Source organism: Psittacula echo (genome assembly GCF_963264785.1).
Source record: "Psittacula echo genome assembly, chromosome: 2".
NCBI classification, from domain to species: Eukaryota; Metazoa; Chordata; class Aves; order Psittaciformes; family Psittacidae; genus Psittacula; species Psittacula echo.
The window spans coordinates 33,001,259-33,023,773 of NC_137737.1; the positions used below are offsets into that span (position 1 = coordinate 33,001,259).

Consider the following 22,515-nt stretch of genomic DNA (forward strand, 5'->3'; position numbering starts at 1 on the left):
TTCCTTGTTAAAAAGTTGTTGGTCTGGGTTTTTTTTATTTAAATGAAACCTGGCTTTCTGAGCTTTTCCTCAGGAGCATGCTATAACAAAGATTTCTACAATTCCACCCCAGAGATCTGGCTCGCTGAGTTCGGTTGTAAACAGCTTGCAAATCTTTGAGAACATAGCCTCTCACTGTCAAATCTGGACAGTGAAAGCATTAAATGGGAGAGCGTTGATAGGCCGGTATGTCTGTAGGCTGACTAAAACCTTGGAGCTCTGATATCCTGAAAGGAATCATAAGGCCCTGGAATCTGAGGTTCTCTCAGCTACCTCAAGAGTATGTGTATTTTGGCAGTCAGTAGGTTCTTAACAGTAACAGAAATAAAAGGCTTCTGTGGTCACTGGGGAGAAACAGAGATGAAAACTTGAAGAATCTAACTATCTGGAACTGATGTGATCACTTAAGGCAAACATGGAACGCAAGTAAAGCCTTCTCAGATTACTTGTCCTTAGCCCTGAATTTGAAGGACCCTAGCTTTCCATAATGTGGTAGATATTATCAGAAAAAAAAACAAAAACAAAAACAAAACAAAAACCAAACCAAAACCAAAGAGAAATTAAGGATGGGCATATTAAAAATGAATCTGGTGTTTCTTATCCATCCTCCATACATGGAGAACAGCAGCTTCCCAGCACAGACAACCTGGCTTCAGAGCAGCCACACTAAGCAGGCAGTGACACCGAGTGCAAGGGCAAATGAATCCTCCAAATTAAATGATTCTCCATCTCTTCGCCAAGGAGAGTCCACAGTAAATTTGCCACTTATTAAAGCTAATCCTGAAATCCCAACAGTGTTACTACTGACAGGAAGAGGTAGTTCCGCTAACTTCCTAGAAGTTTATCTTCTTCCTAAGCAGTAGAGAAGCACAATCTAAGCATGAAACTTAACCAAAATGAGCTGCAGACAGGTATGAGGTACGCTAATCCTAGGAAAACAGATATAATTTGCATAGTGAGGAAGAAGTCCTTGATGGCACCTGTTTTACCCAATATCTCAAAGAAGCAGCTTCTCTCTTGGGCACTCAACTGATGCAACTAATAGGAGCCAGGGAATTTGCTGTTCAAAGAAAATGGTGCCAAGTAAGTGGTATCAGGAAAACATCTACTTGAAGATCCAGCCGTTACAATGGTGTAAATACACTCTGACATTGAACTCCATCCAGGGCAGGAATACAGATATTTCAGTGAGGAAGATGATGCAGAAAAGAAATGATGTGCTATGCTGGGAGAAAAAAAAAAAAAGGTGCAGTAACAAAACTCTCAATTTTAATAGGGCAGCTAAGAACATAAAGGGTCTGGGACATCATTTCCCTCACACAAGTACTGAGCATGAAGGTGACTGGGGCACACACAGTCATACTAAAGGGACACATGTAAATCATCAGAAAAAGATCAAATGGGCAGCCTTTAAAGCATCCAGTTGTTGAAGACTTTAAACCCTTAGCCTTGCACATATGTGCACTGAGACACATAAAATGTGCCAACTATTTTGGTATACCAATTCAAATGCTTTCCCCATGTAACCTAGCTTTAAGATGGGCTGAAAGTTCTCATACAAGTATTTTCTTAGAAGATACAGCTAAAGAAAAGAAAAAAGGGGGAGGGGCAAATCAAGAAATTCATCAAGGAATAAATACAATTTGAACCTTACTTCCAGCATTCAGATACAATTATTTACAATTATTTTGCTATTCTGTAAGGCGTAAACATGTACAGTAGTAAGCTTCAAAGTGTATCTTTTTATTCACATTTGGCAAGTACTCTCATGTGACCATATAAGAGCAGGAGCACACAGCACACATCTGTGCACATTTCAAAAATATTAAGAAAGATTTCAGCCTTTCCTCTTCAGTGACTGCTCCCTGCAATGCTGTTGATGTATCAGAAAGACTCTTTTAATGTACTAAAAAAAAAAAAAAGCCAAAAAAAATCCAACAATCAAAATCAACAACAAAAAAAAAAACCAACAACTTCCAGTTTGGCCTTGATGATTTCACAGAATCGTAGAATGGTTAAGGTTGGAAAGGCCCTTAAGATCACTTAGTTCCAACACCCTGCCACGAGCAGGGACACCTCACACTAAACCATGTTGCCCAAGGCTCTGTTCAACCTGGCCTTGAGCACTGCCAGGGATGGAGCATTTACCACTTCTTTGGGCAACCTGTTCCAGTGCCTCACCACACTCATAGTAAAGAATTTCTTCCTTATATCTAACCTGAACTTCCCATTTTAATTTAAACCCGTTACCCCTTGTTCTATCACTACAGTCCCTGATACAGAGTCCCTCTCCAACATCCATCCTTGTAGACCCCCTATATGATGACCATCAAGGATTATTAAACAAGAAGTTAGAAAGAATCCTATAAATATATTTTTTGCTTGCTGAATTTTTTTACAGGTAGAAGTGTACTTTAAATAAATATGAATCTTCTCTATAGCACTTGTAATACGCATGCAGTCTAATGTAATGGCACACACCTGAGGAATAAGAAAATTAGGCCTGCTCTTTACAACATTGGAATAATCTGAGCACCCTGATAACATTTCATTTGAAGAGATATAGATGCAGATTACTAATATGAAGGAACATGTCACATCTCACCATTCCTGTCCAAATATTCATTAATATTTACCACTTAACAGGTTTTATTTTTACAAATCAGGCTACACAACATGTTAACTTCCTATTGCTGAATAAGCCAAACTCCTTATTAATGAGAGTTAGCTCTCATTCATGAACCAGTTGTTAACAAACAGTAGGTCAAAGAGCAAAACAAGCATTAGAAATTCACCCTAAACCTTTGAATACAATCTTTCAATTGGTGTATGAAAGCACATAAAAAGTGCAAGCTCTCATATTTGATTCTCTTTTATTTCAAAGTCCTTTTCAAGTAAGCCTGTTAGAGCAAAAGGGACCTTCCAACCAGGAGGTTGCTGGTGTCAGTGTAACAGATACAGCATCCAGAGGTGCTTAAGGGAAGTGAAAAATCAGCTGAAATACTAATTTTTTAAAAAAACTACACAAACTGAAATCTATTTATTCTAAAACCTGGAGTTTCCCAGTTCAGGGTAAACTATAACTAAAATTGGTCCTATTCAACAGAATTTCAAGCTAACAATTCAGGTTGAAAGGGGAAAAAATACCAGTGGTTCAAACCACTGCTTGGTCTGTGTCCAGTACAAAGACTGATAGCAATCTTTATCTCCCAGTCAAGACATGTATCTATTAAAATCATGTTAAAGCTGTCTGGTATTATCTTACAACAACTTATATTCAAGACTTCATAACAACGAGCAGAAGAACCCTTCAGAATAAATTAAAAAATAAAAAGTAAATTTTGTTAGATGACAAAAGGGTACATTCTATCATTACAATGTCCATATTGAGAGCCGGGAAGTTTTATATTTTTTAAAAGACCCGCAACAAGAAAGCAATCATTGCCTATTTCACTGTTAGACAGCTTCAATCCTGACACCCAGCTATTTCAACTCAAGGGCAAAACAATTTTCAACTACCCAAAGTGATTTTTTTTTTTTAATGTGGCAATACAGAATTCATTTGCTTGCTTGGGATCTTAAGTCTATACACGCATTGTTAGGTTTACTAAATGTAGGTCTTTTAAAAATAATTCCCAGTTGTATTAAATACATGCTGTTAATTGCAGTACTCTCAACCTCACCAAGGAAAAAACAGGTTTTTAAACTTCAAAGCACATTCAATCTTCTTTTATCAAAATCAATTAAAATTATGCATACAAGTGTTTGGCTAGTTTACAAGTACCAAGATAATAAAAAAGCACATGCTAGAAATAATTCAATGAATTGTTGGAACATGAAAACATGAATCCAAAGTGCTAAAACAAGCCAAGGAAACTGTAAACAGCTCTCTACTTGTTTACTGTCAAATGCTATGGAAAACAATTCAAAACGCTGAGCTGAACTCATAACATACTCATAACAAATGCAGTCACCCAGGAGCGGTGATATACTTCTATTTCTATTACTTAAGCTCTTGCTTTCATCTGCCTACAGCTTTGTAAAATTTCCTCTGAAGGATCCCATGCAACATTCAGCTCTTCTATCCCCCTCCCATCAGAGATTTCAGTACAAGTATTAAAGTTATTTTAAGAATGACATTAAAATGAAAGTGGGGTGAAAATCATTCTACCATTTTATGTGCTTAAACACACTATTATAGCTTTTTTACCTGGGAAGCTCTGCTGTCCAAGACTTTGGAAGAAAAAGCCAAACATTTGTCTGGGGTCCTTTATGCTAGGAATGTGTCCCTCTATTTCCTTAGAAAAATCTTTACATTTGGAGAAGCTTTAGCAAAAAATTTCAGCTTGCACATGGCAGGATGTTTGCTAGCAATTCTGTCTCTAGTGGGCTTTACAGTTTGAATAGAACTGCCTCAGAGAATTTCTCCTTCCAGAAACTGCGATCACTATGGTACAAAGAAACTGAGCGCATAGATACTGCTGATGTTGAACAAACTCTTAACACCCACCACACAGGCACTGAATGGACAGACAGAGGAGCTGGAACCATGACTTACAGATGAAGGAAAGGAAAAAGAATGGGATGAAATAGAAGCTAAATAATAGAGAGACAGAACAGACACTAAGTTGGAAGGTAACTGGGTAGGAACTCATGTAAGGGAAGGTAGGTGAGAAACTGACTAGATAATGCACACAGAATGACACCAGGACTATTTATGAACCTCAGGAACTAGAAGAGGCAAGAAAACTGTTTTGAGAAAATGAAGAAAGGAAAAAAGAGGAAGGGGAAGAACTATAAGCTGGAGTAGACAAAGGCAGGTTTTGGAATGAACAACCATTGCAAAATTTGAATAGAAATAATTCCTTTCCGCGCACCCCATTTTTTCCAAAACTGCATTCTGTCGGAAAGGAACCACGAAACCCATTGGCCACGTGTTTCTTATCTTTGTCTTGTGGCCAGTCCATAAAGAGGGTGACAGCCTAGCACAATGGGTCAGTTATCCAATGGCAGAGACTTGCTCACATGCTGAAGGTTTCATTATCACTGACAGCCACAGCACTGTGGTGAAGAAAAGCTGCTTGTTGCAAAACTTGATAGGGAACCTCCAGAAGATGAAGGATGGTCTCCCAGTAAAAGCAGACAAGCATTATCCTAGAAATACAGACACTATTCCTACCCCTGCTACAATTCCTTTGTGCTAGTAGGCAATGCTTAAGCCAAAACTTTTCAGACACAAAACTCCTTCTGTACTAATTTCTGGGCACTTAATCTGTGATTCTGAGTGATTCCTCACAGCGGCAGATGAAGTCATCCAGGCAACTGAAGGCCCATATACTAATAAATGAGCTATGATGGGTTTCATAACAGGTACTCAATCAGATGGGAACAGACAACCCTCATTGGATTGACCTCTCTTTGGCCAAGGTCCTCATCTTTAAAAATGAGGCTACTGCCACTACTGGAATGCAAGATTATTCCATTTCATCAAATCTGATTTTAAAATTCAAGTAATTAAATTTACATCATTCCTTTTGATAACTGTCCTATCAATGGCTGTCTGGAAGAGGACTATATATTGCCAGCAACAACACCTCCTCAGATAATCTATATGTTTTTTCTCATTTTTGAATATCCTACTAAACAGGGATCCAGGAGAGAGGGTTCAAAAGCCGAGTATCAGGAAAAAGTCCCACCCTGTGTGAATGTGGTGCAAGATTAACTTCTTAAAAAGAACTGTGTAGCTCTTGAACACAGGCTGCACCCTTCCTGACAGCAGAATGAGGCTGACTGGAAGCCAGTTATTAAGTACTGGGCAGAGCTAGAGTTACATGAACTCTGGACAGAATGGAGTTTACTGGGACAAAAACTGACAAATACTGATATTTCAGTTGAGCTGAGATCATTTTACTGTATTTACTTTCTCATGATGCAAATCCATTTCAGTTTTGGTGGGTTCTTTCTAGTTGCAATTGTAGTCTATAGCAAAATATTATTTCAAGTAATCATACTATTACTCTATCAACACTTAACCTCCTTTTTCATTCATGAATATGATGTCCTCTATCTCCACCATAAAACTTGAACATTTCCAAACAAGAATATGCTAACATACTGACTTATACTTTGCCCCTTTCAGGAGAGCAGCGTCAAAGAACAGAAAGGTTCCAGCTAAGGTAACTCTGAACAGAAAAACTGGTAAGCAACGACAGCCTGGTTCCTCAGCACTCACTCTGGCCACTCCTTCACAGCCAACACAGTGTTGTGGGCAGAGAGGAAATAGAACAGGCATAAGATAACAACCACTCTCGAAACAACTCTTATTTTGGAGGTAAAACCTGTTTCAAAAGCAACAGAGGGGAGGGAAAAGGTGCAGTTTCCTGGACTCCAGATAGGGATTAAAAAAATGTCTTGGACATATTAAAACTTGAAAGGCTCCGCTGTGCAAAACTTCTCACCTCTTTGAGTTGATCAGCACTTCCCCATGATGCTGAGCGCTGATGTGATCTCTTTTCTGCTCCCTCTTCAGCCCAACAGCTAGGTGTCTAGAAGAGGGGAAAAAAAAAGGAAAATATACTGTACTGAATTCTCTAGATAAGAACACTTCTGTCACTAATTATTGCTTTACTCTTTCTGCAGTGTCAGAGAACAGGCATTAGAGTGTCTGAATAAATTAAGAATGAAGAATAAATTTCAGGATCAGATATGCAGCAGTAACAGTCTCAAATAATAATAACAAAAAAAAATATATAGAAAACTAAGGCTTTGTAAACTTGCATTTACACAGGATGAGGACTACACAGTACTGAAGAAGGAATCAGAGGCCTGGCAGTCACAGAAAAATTACCTGGCTACTCCCATCTGTGCTTTGGTGTCCATTTCTTGTTTGTATTCAGTGGACAGTTTGGAAAGCCACACAATAAACAAATAAATAAATAAATAAATAAAAGAGCACAAACAAACTCAAATACCAAAAGCCAGGATGCACTTCTCCCACCTGTCTTCCTCAATCACTGAGCCATATAATCAATTCCTTCTGGCTAACTCTGACTTGATACAGAGTTCGATACACCTTCTTTTACTTTCAGCACTGATCTACATGAGCACAACAGTGACAGGAAGACCTTTTCCAGCCTTGTTGCAAGCCCAGAAGTCTCAGGACTGTCTCTGGATACAGAAGCTATAAAGTTAAATCCCAAAGACTGAGAAGAGTCTGGGAGCCGGATCTCCCAAATTCACCATAAGACTATCATGAAAATTGAGGCTATGCACCAGCATTTCTGAACAAGGGAGTCACCGGCTGCCAGAGGAGCAACAGGACATCTAGAATCCATGGTGAGTTTGGCGTATGAACCATATAAAACTCAGGGCTGGAGGCACATATATAAATATGTATATATTTATATATATATATATATAGTGAGATATATATATATATATATAGTGATACCACTAGAAACAAGGCAAATTTGGCAGTGAGTTTTTTCAGGAAGACCACTGCTGATACACCTCCAAGGAAGACAGGACCCCTGCCGAGCAGGAAAGACAGGATCTGGGATCCATCTCCCTAAAGGACTTCCTTCTTACACATGGAAACCCTGTTTCTCCACAGCTTTCCTTACTCTTGCTTCCTCTCTAGGGTGTAGAAACTTCTGTAGTACCCACACATGTAGCAGACCCTACTCTGTTCAGGAAGGAAGCACTGCCCTGGAGAATACCACAAAAACAGCATATGCAGCTCTTCATCCTCACTGCCCTGTGAGGAGCCTGTGAGGAGAGGTAGAAACTGCCCTCTGGAGCCAGATCACCCCAGCCAAGCATGACAAGCCAGGCATCATTCACCACCAAACTGTAGTTTCAGAGCACAGCCGATACCTTCATAAGCACTGTACTGCCGTAGTATTGTATGGCACATATAATACTATGGCAGCTGAGCACCTAACTTGTAAGTGCTGGTATTGAATGTGCTAAGACAGTTTGTGTGCGCGGGCCTACATATCCCACTTGTGTTTTCTGCCAGCCCTGCACTTTCCATATTTTTAGTGGGTTTTTTTTCCTCGGTTATTTTTATAGCACCAGGAATACTTCCACCAAAGGCCCAGCAAGCTGAGTGGGCGATTAGAGAGCAAAATGGAAAAAATCAGTAATGAAGTTTTTGCTGCATGTTCCCAGAAGAGGAAAAACAGGTCTTTATAAAAGCTATGGTCCTGTGTATTTATTATATGACTCTTTGTGTGTGTCTGGGGAAGAAGCTAGAATGTAATGTGGTTATGAAAATAAAATAGCGAGAGTGAAGAGTTAAAACTTTTATTTAAACCTGTGAGGAAAATAGAGGAATTCCTCAGCCAGGGGAAATTTGCTTCTTTTTTAAAATCATGGGTTTTCACAGTTTCACAATTTACTTCCCCAATTTAAACTGCCCTTTTCTTAAAACACTCTACTATATCCCAAGTACAGATCGTACTATACCCTCATACAAAACCAGAAAAAGATCAATGCAAAGGGAATTCTTTGAAAATTTATCTTTCAAAGAGCGTTTCCTGAATATAACATTGCTCCACAGTTTGAGAACGACTCCAGGAAGAAGTAGAAACAAGCATTTCAGTTGCTTTAATATTTACCTGTATTGTAGGAGGGTGTACCTGGCATCACTACAAGCCCATAGCCTTTCAACTACAGCTTAATAAAAAGAACCAAAAAGACATCAAGTGTCTAAAATGCCAAAGTGAGTTTCTCAACAAAGAGAAGTTGTTAAAAAAAAACCCCAAACCATATGTACAGAGCAAGAGCTTGCCTGTACTTTTTAATAAGCACAGATATCGATCCAGATATCAAGGACAAGAACAAACTAATAGCAACACCCCGAAAAACTTCATCAACAACACTAGTGACTGTTAGGAGAGAAAGATTGGAATCCTTATATTTTAGCTGATTTAATCAGAAATCAAAAGTAACAAATATAAACCACTCATTCTCTTAATACTAAATTTTGTACTTTTTCAAATCATGCATTGACACTCCTCCACTCAAACACTGTCTCCCCTGAGACAAGGATTACACAGCTGTTTTCAATCTCTGGTAAATTGAGTCAAGTCACCACCTTTCAAAATATACATGCAAGTATCAGTATACAGGAGGCAGACTATTTGTGTCCCTCAATTTATCTGCAGTATTAGCTTACAAATACTATAAAGATGTTCCTAGCACAGTATTGAAGTCAGGCAATGTTATGTTAATGTGTTATTTATATTCAGATGGAAAAGAAAAAAGGTTTAAAAATAACACAACATAGGCAGTTACCAGATTATAACTTGCCAATCATCTTCAGACGCTAAAAAATTCCACTTATCATACACTGTAACCCACATTATATGAAAATAAGTTTTGGGTTTGTAACCCAAAATCCTTATATTCATGCAAAAGCTTTAAAAACCCCACACAAAATCAACATAAAAGAACACCACACTTCTTACATTCAAACAGAAATTCCACTTTCCTAAGTATAGCTCACGTATGAGCACCTTGCGTATCACTTGAATGCTGTAATTTATATCATAAATAAGATGGGGGTGTGCAGCACCCCTGATATGCCACATTTCATTAAAATTGTTTTCCTATCTTTACTTACAATTTCTACAAAACAGGTTTACCCATGGAAGCCTCCAGTTCAAGCTGCAAGTGTACTTCCCATGTGGTGAGCATATGATAAAATATAATGACATAATATAATGATAAAAGTAAAAAAGTAACTCAAAACTATATTTGAAAAAAAAACATTTCTGAATCACAGTAAATGAAATGCAAGTTTCTGCACCTCAAGTCAGAAACACAGTAAGAGAAGTCGCAAGCACTACCAGTGAAGCTGGTAATATTTCAGAGCTGAAACAAATTTACAGCATCACTTCAGAATGAACAGTACTTCATGAGACTGAAAGAGTATTCCTGCAAGTCTATGTTCAGAAATTAACATTTAAAATACTTTAGGAGGAGAACCTGGAAAATATTAAGTAATACATACTGCAGCTTCAGCAGGAGGATCGCTGTTACTTCAAAATGTGAAGGTTCACAGTCAAAATTTCAGTTGACACAATGCCTAAAGCATGTGCATGGGACAGGGCATGCTGAGAACACCACATCTGGTTGCTCTCTTCAGTCTTAATGTAAATCACAATTACCATTGTTCTAACTCACCCAACCTTGTAGAGATTAGCATTTCTTCCAACATGTTTGGTAATTCTGCGCTCCTTTTCCACCCATATCAGGGATATACACCTACATTCTTTCCATTTAAATCACAATGACTGCATGGAGTACCAACCTACCTAAACCTAAAATAAGACTGAATTACTCTATCTCACATTTTATTGCCAGCCCTTCACTCCAATTACTATATCTAGCCTGAATTCCAGATTAACTACATTGGGGGATGGGTGCAAATACTAAGAACACAAGCCTAGGTTTTACAGGGGAAGCAATTATGTTTCTGAAGAACTTCCACATTCAAAAGAAACACAGTAACAGCAGTAGGAGAGAGAAAGTCTGATGAGTCTTCAGATGTTTCTGAAGCATTCAGAGGCTCTCTAGAAATTTTACAGAAAGAAACAGCCTGGAGTTGGAAATTAATTTGACTATAGGTGATGACTCCTCTTAAACACCAGAAAGTTAAAATCATAAATTCATAGTTATATGACACACATCTCTTACTTTTCATCCCTTCCACCCAAAGTATGTCATTATACTAAATACATATACATAAGCAATAACTAACACACCAATGCAAAAGCTTTAGATAATTGAGCCTCCTGGTTTATGATGTTAATTTTTAAGCAACAAAATTTCTTCCCAAAAGAAAACAAAACATGACTTAGGTGACTAATGAGAGCTAACTACATTAAAGCCTTGACCCACACACCCAAACAACAAAAATATATTTTAGCTAAGCATTTCAGTTTATTCTTTACTCTATGCATTATTCTTCAGATTAGAGAGAAGTAAAAATTCTGACAGGTATTTTACAAACTTTCTTAATTTCTGTTTGTATAATATTCGATTGCATTATACAACGAAAAAGGCATATCCAGGCATACCGGAATCCAGTTTAAGTCATCACTGGAGGGGGTCATATTCCACTTAGTCATTTGTTTTTTTCTCTGTATTATTTCGTCTAAGGAAGATTAGATGAACTTTAACTGGAAATACCTTTTTTCTGACATCAACATATCTTTATCTCTAATCTCCTCTTTTCCATGGCATAAAAATATTTTAAATTACTCAGCTACTGCCAAATAATTAGACTAAACCAACTATGACAACTATCAAAATGTTTCTGAAGATTCTGAGGTTAGGCATAGCTATTTCAACACTGAATTATTCCTTATAGTAGGAAAGGGGAAATACATGTACACGTATATGTACAGCATCAAGGAGAAGTATACAAACTTGCTCCACCAGTGCATCGAACAGAGATGGAAAAAATGGGGAAGGAAACTACTCACAGTTTTAAATGGACTCAATAAAAAGTTCAAAATATACTGAAAAGGAGAGGGAAGTAGGACAGTGGGAAAACCTAGGAAAGGGATCACAAAGTATATCAACACATAACTTCCTATAACTGTAAGCTTCCCTCCATTTCTGAAATATTTAATACTAAATAATGTGCTGTATGTTTGACTATACAAAACTTGTTGCTTCTTAAAGATCAGATAGTTGTATGCATATGCACACATACACACGAACATAAATGCATGCAGAATCCTGAGAAATCTGGAACTGTGTGTCACAATACATACTGTCATAGTACGTTTTTCCAAAATCAAACATAACAATCTCACTTCAGTGTTTTCAGTCAAAACACTCAAGGTAGGTAAGAGGAACACAGAAATACAAACTATAGTTACTATCAAGACGCAACATAAAGAAACAAAATTCTGTTTCCTCTCTTTAAATAATAAAATTATTATTTAAATAATAATCCTGCATTAATTTTAGAGAAAAAAAGAAACATTTTATTCATGCGCATGTACAGCTTCAAAAAACGTAAGTGAGAAACAAGGACTTGGGATAAAACTCATTAAAAGTTTGTAAGATCATGATGAAAAAGAATCTGACTCGTGTTTTTTTAACCCAAGAATTCTAAGAAACTTAGAACAGGCATAATCACCACCTTCACAAAATGGCACAAAATTTGGATTTTAAATTAATGTTTATTTAGAGACAAAAAGTACTCTTGAAAGAGAAATAATTGTTCCACCTACAAAGTAAGTTATACTGACAGTATAAATGTTTGTGAGTTTGTAAGTAAAATAAGAGATAATTTATTCTCCAATGAAACATGTTCATACAAAAAAATTGGTCTATTGACTTTCATCATCTTGTTTTTATTTCTTCTGTATGTTACTATCTTCCACTCTGCTAAACTACCAAGTGTTGTTATTTTTAGCTACTGTAAACTATATGAACTCCCATGAGCTAAACTGTTACTTAGCCAACAAACATGAAGTAGAAGTACTTATGCTGGTACTCAGGCAAAGAGTAAGGTTTTAATTTAATTTAACTTAATTTGTCATGCATGCATCCCATCAACGACTTGGAACTCCTCTTTAGCTCTTGAAATTAGATATACTTCAAATCCCACAGAGCTCAAACAACAAAAAACCCCACACAACCAAAACGTGAGTCAATATTTTATCATCTTCTAAAAGCCTCCCTAGTGAACATTTCATTTAAAAGAAAAAACAGGGAATTCACTGTGCCAATCACTATGCTTGTTACATTTACATATTCATATAGTCCTGAGTACTCAAGACACATGTTTTTCAAATCAACTTAAAACACTACTAAACCTTCATTTTTTCATAATTGGAATAAAAAGACAGCTAATATAATTCCTTGTTAGAAGACATCCACACAAATTCAAACCATGAAACTGCCCTGCCCTTATCCTTTTGAAATAATATTTCAGCTTGTAACAATAACAGTACTGGCTTTCCTCTCTGCTGAAAAGGTAAAACTTTTTTTTTTTCCTCCCTGAACTTTGCTTCTGAATGAGGCAAAAGGTGGCAGCCAACAGGTCAAATAACCTAAAACACACACTTGAGCTCACTAGGAAAGTGATTTTACTGCCAAATACTCAGAGCTCAAATATTTATGAAACAAGTTTGTTTCTCTTTTCTGTAACTATTGAAAAGGTTTGTTTGTGAATGTTCAAATATTCTAAACTTTCTATTCATAAGGGTACTTGGGAAATTTGATATGGATACATGTTTTAAGAGAGGGGTTAAGAAATAGAGTAACTACAAAGCATGCTACTGAAAAATCTCCTGAAGGGAAATTATGATTCCAAAACAGAAAGACTTTCAAAGCATAGTATTGTGAAAGGAAGCAACCTTGGAAGTAAATCCAGGATTAAAAGCTTTTTAGGCAGATCTTTCATGACAGTAAAGATCACTGCTGCTTCTTTTTTGCTAAAACTGGCTGGCTGGCTGGCTGAGCGAGTATGACACGAAGACAGCATTTTCTTAAAGGGTCCCACCACAGTTTCTAAAGGTTTCCTCAAACAAATTTAATCTTCAGATTCCAAAATTCATTAAATACGATTTCTGGAACAGACAGATCTTTTTTCCTTTTCTAAGCATTCTATGCTCATCCTTCCACCATGAGAGGACTTCCCATGTTGGATTACAGTGCATTTTAAAGACACTGAAAATAATTTATACTTTCTAACTTGTCTTGAGAAATAAGTATTTCTCAGATGACTTGCACCACACCCTAGTAACACTACTGAAAAACCAAGAATGCAACTCCTTTGGTAATAATTTGAGGAGTTCAGAATTATATATTTTTTACCTGTTTGATAGTGATCATCTTTGTGAGCAACAAGCACCAGCATGAGGAGGAAGCAGGCAAGAACTAATGTTCACCTTTTTAGCCAAAGAACACTGTAGCACAATTAATACTACAGCAGCCAACCTGCCAGAGATTACTACTAAGGACAGAGCCCTAAGGAGTATCCAAGGGTATCAGGCCATAAATAATCTCAGTAGCCTTCCCTTTGAAGCTGGTGGTAATGCTCTTGTCCTGATGTCTGGCTTCAAGAGGAAACTTCCACACAGCATTTTTATTTGTCTTTCTTGCTATCAAGCAGCAGAGGAGACAACTCAAGACCATATTGTATGCTCACTCCCAGCTTCTTCTTTTTGATTTCCCGCTAGTGACAAACTGATCAATTCTTAACAGTAACCTCTCTCCTCCTCTCCCTACACACATACAATTTTTGAGACCCACATATTTATTATCACACTTAAGTAAAATCTTTAGTTTGTCAGCCGCTACTGCCATGAAATATATGTTGGGGTTTTTTTAAGTAACATTCAGCATAATTTTGCATATAGCAGCTTCAAAATAAAACAGATACAAGGCTGAGATTGAAATCTGCTTATTTACCCTCAACAGAGCTGCCCACATACAGAAAATTATTTTTGACAACTTTTTTCTAAAAGCATAAAAATATAATCTGTCACATACCATATTACTGATACTGATTTAAAAAAATCCAAACCACTACTGTACCCTATTTTAAGGCTTCATATTTATAATAAAATTAAGTGAATCCACATTTCTTCAGAATTAAGCTGAGCTAAGATTCCAGATCAGGTGATAAAGGTATTATGAGGAAGACATTAATTACATGAAACATCTCTGTTGTCTTATTTTACAGCTTTTACCTGAGTAGATTTATCTTTCATACATGAAGGGTAGTGTACATGGGGATCACGTGGCCACTGTCCTGTGAGGTAAGGTCCTGTTATTGTGTCCAAAGAAGAAGTTCGCCTTATGGTACCAGAAGTTCTGATTTGCTGGGATTTTGGCCTGTCCACTGTAGAAAACCAGAACAAAATCAATAAAAAAGTCAGGCTAAATTTGATGTGAAATGTTAAAAGCTAACTCTGACACACAATGGCAAGAACACATCAGAAACCTTTGTCTAAATGCCAAGCTGAAAAGAATGCCATAACATCAAAGCAAGTAACACCAGACAAAGGAGGAAAAGAAAATACAAAAGGGAAAACTTAACAGTTACAAACAATAACACTTAAGAGTGCTCACATCTGCAATGAACTGGGCTACTTATATGTTTTCATCAACAAAAAACACTGAGCAAATTTAAATGCAGTGATGATGGAACTCAGGAAAGCCAAACACATGGAAATAGAAAATGTAACAGAGTATCAGTACTGGGTTACTTTTTTTTTTTTTAAAATCAGCTTGCTTAGCTTTCTAAATACTAAAACACAAATCATGACAAAAAATGTGATTCTTAAGAAGACATATCCACTTCCTTGCTCTCATGTACATCATTCCATATTATTTACAAGTTCCCAATACAGGCCTCAGCAAGCTGAAAGCGTGTGACTGTATTATCCTCTGACATAGCTCAGGTCAAGGCAGCTACCATGTTTATCTTCGTTCAGCACAGTGGCTGCAATCTTTGACTCCTCCCTGTACTTTTCTTCCCATACACCTAGATCATGGAATACTTTTTCCTGCATTTCATGTGGAAAGCAGAGAGTAGGGTGATTCATGAGATTGATGTGGGAAAGAACAGTTTTACAGCATGCTCTCTGGATCATCTTGCTTTATCCTTTAGGCAAAATTACTTCATATACTCGTTTTCTACACTTCATGTAAGCCAACCTAAGCCCTACATTGCACCTAGTGTCTATTTTGCTCACCCCTACTAAAAGAAGTTTGCAAGTTGGATTATTTTCAAGTTAGTCACATGCTACTCACTGACTGACCACCAAAACCCTTCTCACTCCTTAGAACTTGAGAGCAGACCTGCTAGCACACTCCTGAGCCCAACCATGGCCACTAACCTCCACATGCATTTTCTCTTTGCGTAACGTCTATAACTGTTGGATCTCAAAAGGCAGATTCCATCACCAATCCTTTATATAGCAATCAGATTAGGCCATAGCTTGCACTAATACACATGCTTTTAGTATTATATATGAACATGATAATATTAGATCATTTTAGGAAAATGTAGAGCTGCTGAAACACTTCAGTAGCTACTCATTTTAGGTGAAGAGTTCTAAATAATGGCATGAATTGGGAAGTGTAATAGTAAATCATGCTGCCTTCATAGAATATAATTTTTTTGACTGCCTTAGCTATAAATCGAATCCCTACAATTTCAAACAGATCTATCATCACAGGATTTCAACTGCGACAAATCTGCATTTTACAAAAGACTTCTGAACTATTAAAGAAGCCTGAAATCCAAGATAAAGGTGACAAATTTTTAACATAAACCCTGCATTTACTTACGCACTGAAACACATTGTACATAAAAGGAGAGTGCCTACACAGCATTCTTCCAGCCTTCACTGTCATGCTATGGCACTATGCTACTCTTGGGTAGCCTGAGTTTTGAAAATTTCTCCAAAAGGTCTGTTCATCAGATATATACCGCATGCAAAAACTATCAGGAATTTGTCAAATATCTAAGCATTTAAGTATGTTCTAAAAACAACTTTTCAAACAAGTTAGAGACTACGTAAATAGAAACTGACAAGACAATGCCTGAAGATACTGACATAAGGACTAAGCATCCCTTTGTAAACTCTACACTAAATAGTTTTGCTGGAAAAAAAAAAAAAAAAGGGCAAAAACCCCAACACACACAACATACATGCAACCAGAGAATGAACTAAGGTCTATGTCTTGTTCTACACCCAGAGAAAAGGCAACAGCAATCCCAAAAAGAAAAACTCACATTAATTCCATTACAACTGAATGGAAACAAACATCAAGGAAAAAAAGGAAAAAAGAGGCTTATAGAAGGTGGAAGCAGGGACAGGTGGCCTGGGAAGAATACAGGGATGCTGTCCGGGAAGCTAGGGACCAGGTGAGGAAGGCTAAGGCCCAGTTAGAATTGAACTTGGCTAGGGATGTTAAGGATAACAGGAAGGGATTCTATAGGTACGTAGCGAGTAAAAGACAGACTAGGGACAACGTAGGCCCCCTTCGGAAGATATCGGGAGAACTGGCTACCCGGGATTTGGCGAAGGCTGAGGTTCTTAATGACTTCTTTGACTCAGTCTTCACTGGCAAAGTCTCTGACCGCACCACCAAGTCTTGGAAGGCGAACGCAGGGACTGTGAGAATGAAGACCCTAGGCCCACTGTAGGAGAGGATCTGGTTAGGGACCATCTTAAAAACCTAAACGTACACAAGTTCATGGGACCTGACAAAATCCATCCGTGGCTCCTGAAGGAGCTGACGAATGAAGTTGCTAAGCCACTGTTCATGATACTTGAAAAATCATGGCAGTCAGGTGAAGTTCCCGACAACTGGAAAAAAGGAAATGTAACCCCCATTTTCAAGAAGGGGAAAATGGATGACCCAGGGAATTACAGACCAGTCAGTCTCACCTCCATGCCTGGCAAACTCTTGCAGCAGATTCTCCTGGAAGGCATGCTAAGGCACATGAAAAACAAGGAGGTGCTTGGTGACAGCCAGCATGGCTTCACTAAGGGGAAATCCTGCCTCACCAATTAGGTGGCCTTCTATGATGGGGCTACGGAACTGATGGACAGGGGCAGAGCAGTTGACGTCATCTACCTGGACTTGTGCAAAGCCTTTGACACTTTCCCACACGACATCCTTGTCTCTAACTTGGAGAGACATCACTTTGATGGGTGGACCACTCGGTGGATAAAGAACTGGCTGGATGGCCGTACGCAAAGAGTTGTGGTCAATGGCTCGATGTCCAGCTGGAGACCAGTAACGAGTGGTGTCCCTCAGGGATCAGTGTTGGGACCGGTCTTGTTCAACATCTTTGTTGGTGACATGGACAGTGGGATTGAGTGCGCCCTCAGCAAGTTTGCCGATGACACCAAGCTGTGTGGTTCGGTTGATACACCAGAGGGAAGGGATGCCATCCAGAGGGACCTCGACACACTTGTAAGGTGGGCTGATGCCAACCTGATGAAGTTTAACCATGCCAAGTGCAAGGTCCTACACCTGGGTCAGAGCAATCCCAGGCACAGCTACAGGTTGGGCAGAGAAGAGATTCAGAGCAGTCCTGCAGAGAAGGACTTGGGGGTGTTGATCGATGAGAAAATGAACATGAGCCGGCTTCAGTGTGCGCTCGCAGCCCAGAAAGCCAACCGTATCCTGGGCTGCATCAAAAGGAGCGTGACCAGCAGGTCGAAGGAGGTGATCCTGCCCCTCTACTCTGCTCTTGTGAGACCTCACTTGGAGTATTGTGTGCAGTTCTGGTGTCCTCAACATAAAAAGGACATGGAACTGTTGGAACAAGTCCAGAGGAGGGCCACAAGGATGACCAGGGGACTGGAGCACCTCCTGTATGAAAACAGGCTGAGAAAGTTGGGGCTGTTCAGCCTGGAGAAGAGAAGGCTGCGTGGAGGCCTCTTAGCAGCCTTCCAGTATCTGAAGGGGGCCTACAAGGATGCTGGGGAGGGACTATTCATCAGGGACTGTAGTGACAGGACAAGGGGTAACGGGTTCAAACTTAAACAGGGGAAGTTTAGATTGGATATAAGGAAGAAATTCTTTACTGTGAGGGTGGTGAGGCACTGGAATGGGTTGCCCAGGGAGGTTGTGAATGCTCCATCCTTGGCCGTGTTCAAGGCCAGGTTGGATGAGGCCTTGGGTGGCATGGTTTAGTGTGGGGTGTCCCTGCCCATGGCAGGGGGGTTGGAACTAGATGATCTCAAGGTCCTTTCCAACCCTAACTATTCTAGGATTCTATGATTCTATGATCAACAAAAGTTACTATATTTTTCCACGGTAATCTTGGAAGTAGTCTGTTAAACCCTAAAGCAAGGAGGGGGAAAAATGAAGATGAAGTTTCATAAGACCCTACTACTCTTCAGTATTTTTTTGAATTATAGGCAACAAACCACTTCTCAACTGCATAAACAATCCAAGTGAACAGTAATTTAATACCAACTCTGCTCCGCTCGTCTGTGTTCCTTCCATCTACTTTGAAATGGCATCCAGAGATGTGTGAACGTACCTAGCAAAGAAAACTAAAATGTACTCCAAAAAAGTCATAAATACACAGTTTTCCCCATTACAGGCAGAGCTGGCAAAATACAACAGGCAGAAACAACCACAGGAGAGCCAGAAGGAACGACAGGGTTGCAGAAGCACTAAGGTCTGTCCAATAACAGTTTTAAGTCTCACCCTTTCATGACATACCCTTAGATCATGAAAAATAAAAAAGGAATCTGTAAGCCTGAGATTTGATGGAACTTCTACAAATCAGCATCTGACAAAATGTCTTGTACGCTAATGTACATGAAGGTGACAGGATGCCGCAGAGAGCAGTGTTGAACTGGATCACAACAGTGGTGGCTCAGATCAGATTAAATTGTTTTCCAAATATTAAAACTGCTCTCAGGATTTATTTGTTAATTTTGTTTTCCTCACCTCATTATAAGTCCGGCTTCCTGCTACTCTGGGCAGCTACTACAGAACTTTCAACTTCTCCCCAGACTTTCATTACCAATGAGATTTTGACGCTACCATCATGAATATCCCACTCCAAGGCAAATCACTTTCTCCGGATGGAAACTCATGCTCCAGTTTTCTCCCAGAAGCAAAAAATAAAATAAAATAAATAAATGAAATGCATAAAATACCATCTGACATCCAAAGCCCTTCAACATCTCTTTAAGTTAGCCAACGGACTTCAGCATTCAGAAATGCTTCATCAATATTCAGAAATTTCCAAAGGTACAGTCTGATTTTCCCCAAGTTACAGACTATGTCTCATCTGACAATATCAGAATGCAAGAACAGATTTTACTGCAGTGGTAAGTCAGAACAAGTCTTCCTCAGTGATGTGTGACATACCTCACAAGGAGCTCAACTCTACCTCCAGAACAAGTACACTCAGGAACACAGCACATAAGCACATAGATAACCTGAAAGTTATCTAGGAATTACAAAAGCAAGATGTGAGGTATTTTGCCTTCCTATGAGCGTACATGTTATTTAAAATATGCTACAGATTTTAATGGTATCTATTTAAGGGCTATTGCTATGTATTTCTAGTTATAAATGTTACACAAACTGACACAAGGGTCCACCTGAATACTACAGCTGGTGAAATTCTGTGTGATCCTACCTCCCAGCAGGAATCAACTAAAATAAACTGCATGAAATCATGAAATTATGGTTCTGTACGCTGCATTGAGAGACAAAAGAATTCTAGTTATACCACCTAGACTGACTGAAAAGAAGGTTTACATTTCTCTGCCAGCAAAATGTAATTTAGTAAGAGACTAACATGACAGCTCTTTTGAAAAGGACATAGGGCTCAAATAAAACCATCTGCTACAGCTCTAAAATGAAGAGATTGCTTTCCCATCCAACACAGAGGCAGTTAACCTGCACATAATCTCAAAGCCATGTTCATAGTCCATTTTAGCTTAAATAATGCTTTCTGCCATGCGTGCAATGAGGAAAATCACCTGCAGTAGAAGAGTGAGACTGACAGCTAGCATTGGTACCACTGTAATAACTGCTTCAGCTAAATCCAACAGAGCTCATCTGTCAGCATCTTTTCTTTCCATCTCTCTCTTAGCAGTTAGCAGATGTAGTTCAAATTTGGCCAAAACTTTTCCAGTCACATTCCTGCATGGATATATTCAGCTTAAACAGACTAAAATTATCAGAACTTCTCAGATGACACAGATTCCTTTCAAGTTAAGTGAAAAACATGAAATAAAATTCATTGTTTCCTAAAACTAGGAGTATTAATATTGTCAACTCCTAATCAATGTCAGTTAACTGTGACACACTCCTACCAAAATGCTAGACAACGTTCCTGCAGTAATATCTTGATTTTTTCTTCAAAGTTCATCTATAACTTAAACTATTTACCCAAGACAGCCTAGTCATGACACCATGAAATAGCAGTACTGAATTCCATAAGAAAGTTTAATAAGATGTTGTTCAGCTCAGTTACTAACACTGCAGAGACTTCTGGTTCACCTTCAAAGCCGCTAGAGGAATGAGCTCCCAAGCTTTGTTCTCATCCATTCCTAAAGAATTTCAGATTTTACCTAGGAAATTAATACCGACTTCAGAAGAATTTCCTCCAAAAATACAGAATACTCTTGGAAGGAGTCACTTTGATGAATATCCTAGTCTGCTTAAGACTCTTTACAAGAGCTCCAAAGTCAGAGCTCAAGCTGCCTGGCTTGAAGAAGATGCAGAGACTAGATATCATGTTATGAAGGAGTATATATTTTTGGACATTCTTACTAGGCAAAAACAATTATTCAGAGGTGCCTATGTGAATGCCTCTTAAATAATGAAGTATGTGGGAACGCAGCATAGGAAATCATAAACTAGAAACAGAAAGCTGAATATTAATGAATGGTGACCCACAGTGACTACTAAAAATGATGGCCCACCACTAAGGTCATGTTTACCACAGCAGCAGCTGATGATGATTGACCCCCTCCAATGTCTAGCCAAGTCCCCTCTTTCTGTTACATCTTCTACAAGCATAAAAAGGAATACTTCACTCTTGCTTGCTTTGGACTATGATTCCTTGAATATTACAAAAGTACACTTTCAGATATAAGAGAAGGAACAGTCCCTGAAGAGTCTGGTCAAGGATTTTTTTCACTTTTGTTTGTTTTTCCGGTGAGTATATAGTGATACTGTACTGACTCCTGAACATATATTTGACTGGTCTCTGCCACCTGCAATTAGGTAGGTCGGTGGACAAGCTGGTGTATGTTTATCTGCAGAACTCGTAGCTATGACTTTGTGAGGAAAAACACTGAGAAATGGGGATTTAGAGGACATTCAAAAAAAATACTTCAATCTTCATTCTCAAGAAGGCTTTTCTTCTGTAACTGGAGCCAAAATCTCTCATGAGAAAGATTAACAAGGGATTTGGGGTCCCTAGAAGTTTTACTCCAAGAGATAGATCTACTGGCTCAGAAGACGTTTCCCAGTTGCCAGCGACTGATGGACTTGTGTCTGACCCAATCTGCAAACTGGCTGAAATGACTGCATTAACAGTTCAGAGTGGTGCAGAACAACAAAGAGCACACTGTTTGCTACATACTATTCTGACAAAATAACAAAAAATAGGATTTTAAACAGCAACTTAAAAAATACAACACCCTAATATGTAATTGAATGGAAAAAATGTCATTGCACTCTTCCTTCTGTAATTTCAAATTAAATCTCTTTAATAACTTAAAACAAAACATTTGTTTTTTCAAACATGTAAAATGCAATACAGTGTTTTGCTACCAAAAGGATATTTGTAGGAGGATATAATAAGAGATGGTCATTTTAAGTTACTTTCTGATACATCTCAAAATACTGTACATTCATTCAGCTAGTAAAATGTCTATCTTTATTATGTGCACTACACTGGTTTTGATTCAGTTTTATCAACTTCAGAAATTGTTCCCA

The 22,515-nt window shown here is 38.4% G+C and overlaps 1 protein-coding gene across 4 annotated transcripts in view; it reads right to left on the reverse strand.

Moving 5' to 3' along the window:
* The window catches only part of GLCCI1 (glucocorticoid induced 1), a 60,035-nt gene that overhangs the window by 21,737 nt on the left and 15,783 nt on the right, over positions 1–22,515 (reverse strand). For all 4 annotated transcript variants that reach the window (XM_080639428.1, XM_080639427.1, XM_080639430.1 and 1 more), the window contains exons 2-3: positions 14,763–14,914; positions 6,498–6,584 (exon numbers count right to left, since the gene is read on the reverse strand). In XM_080639428.1, coding sequence (XP_080495554.1) covers positions 6,498–6,584; positions 14,763–14,914 — 239 coding nt within the window. The remainder of the gene's footprint in view (positions 1–6,497; positions 6,585–14,762; positions 14,915–22,515) is intronic.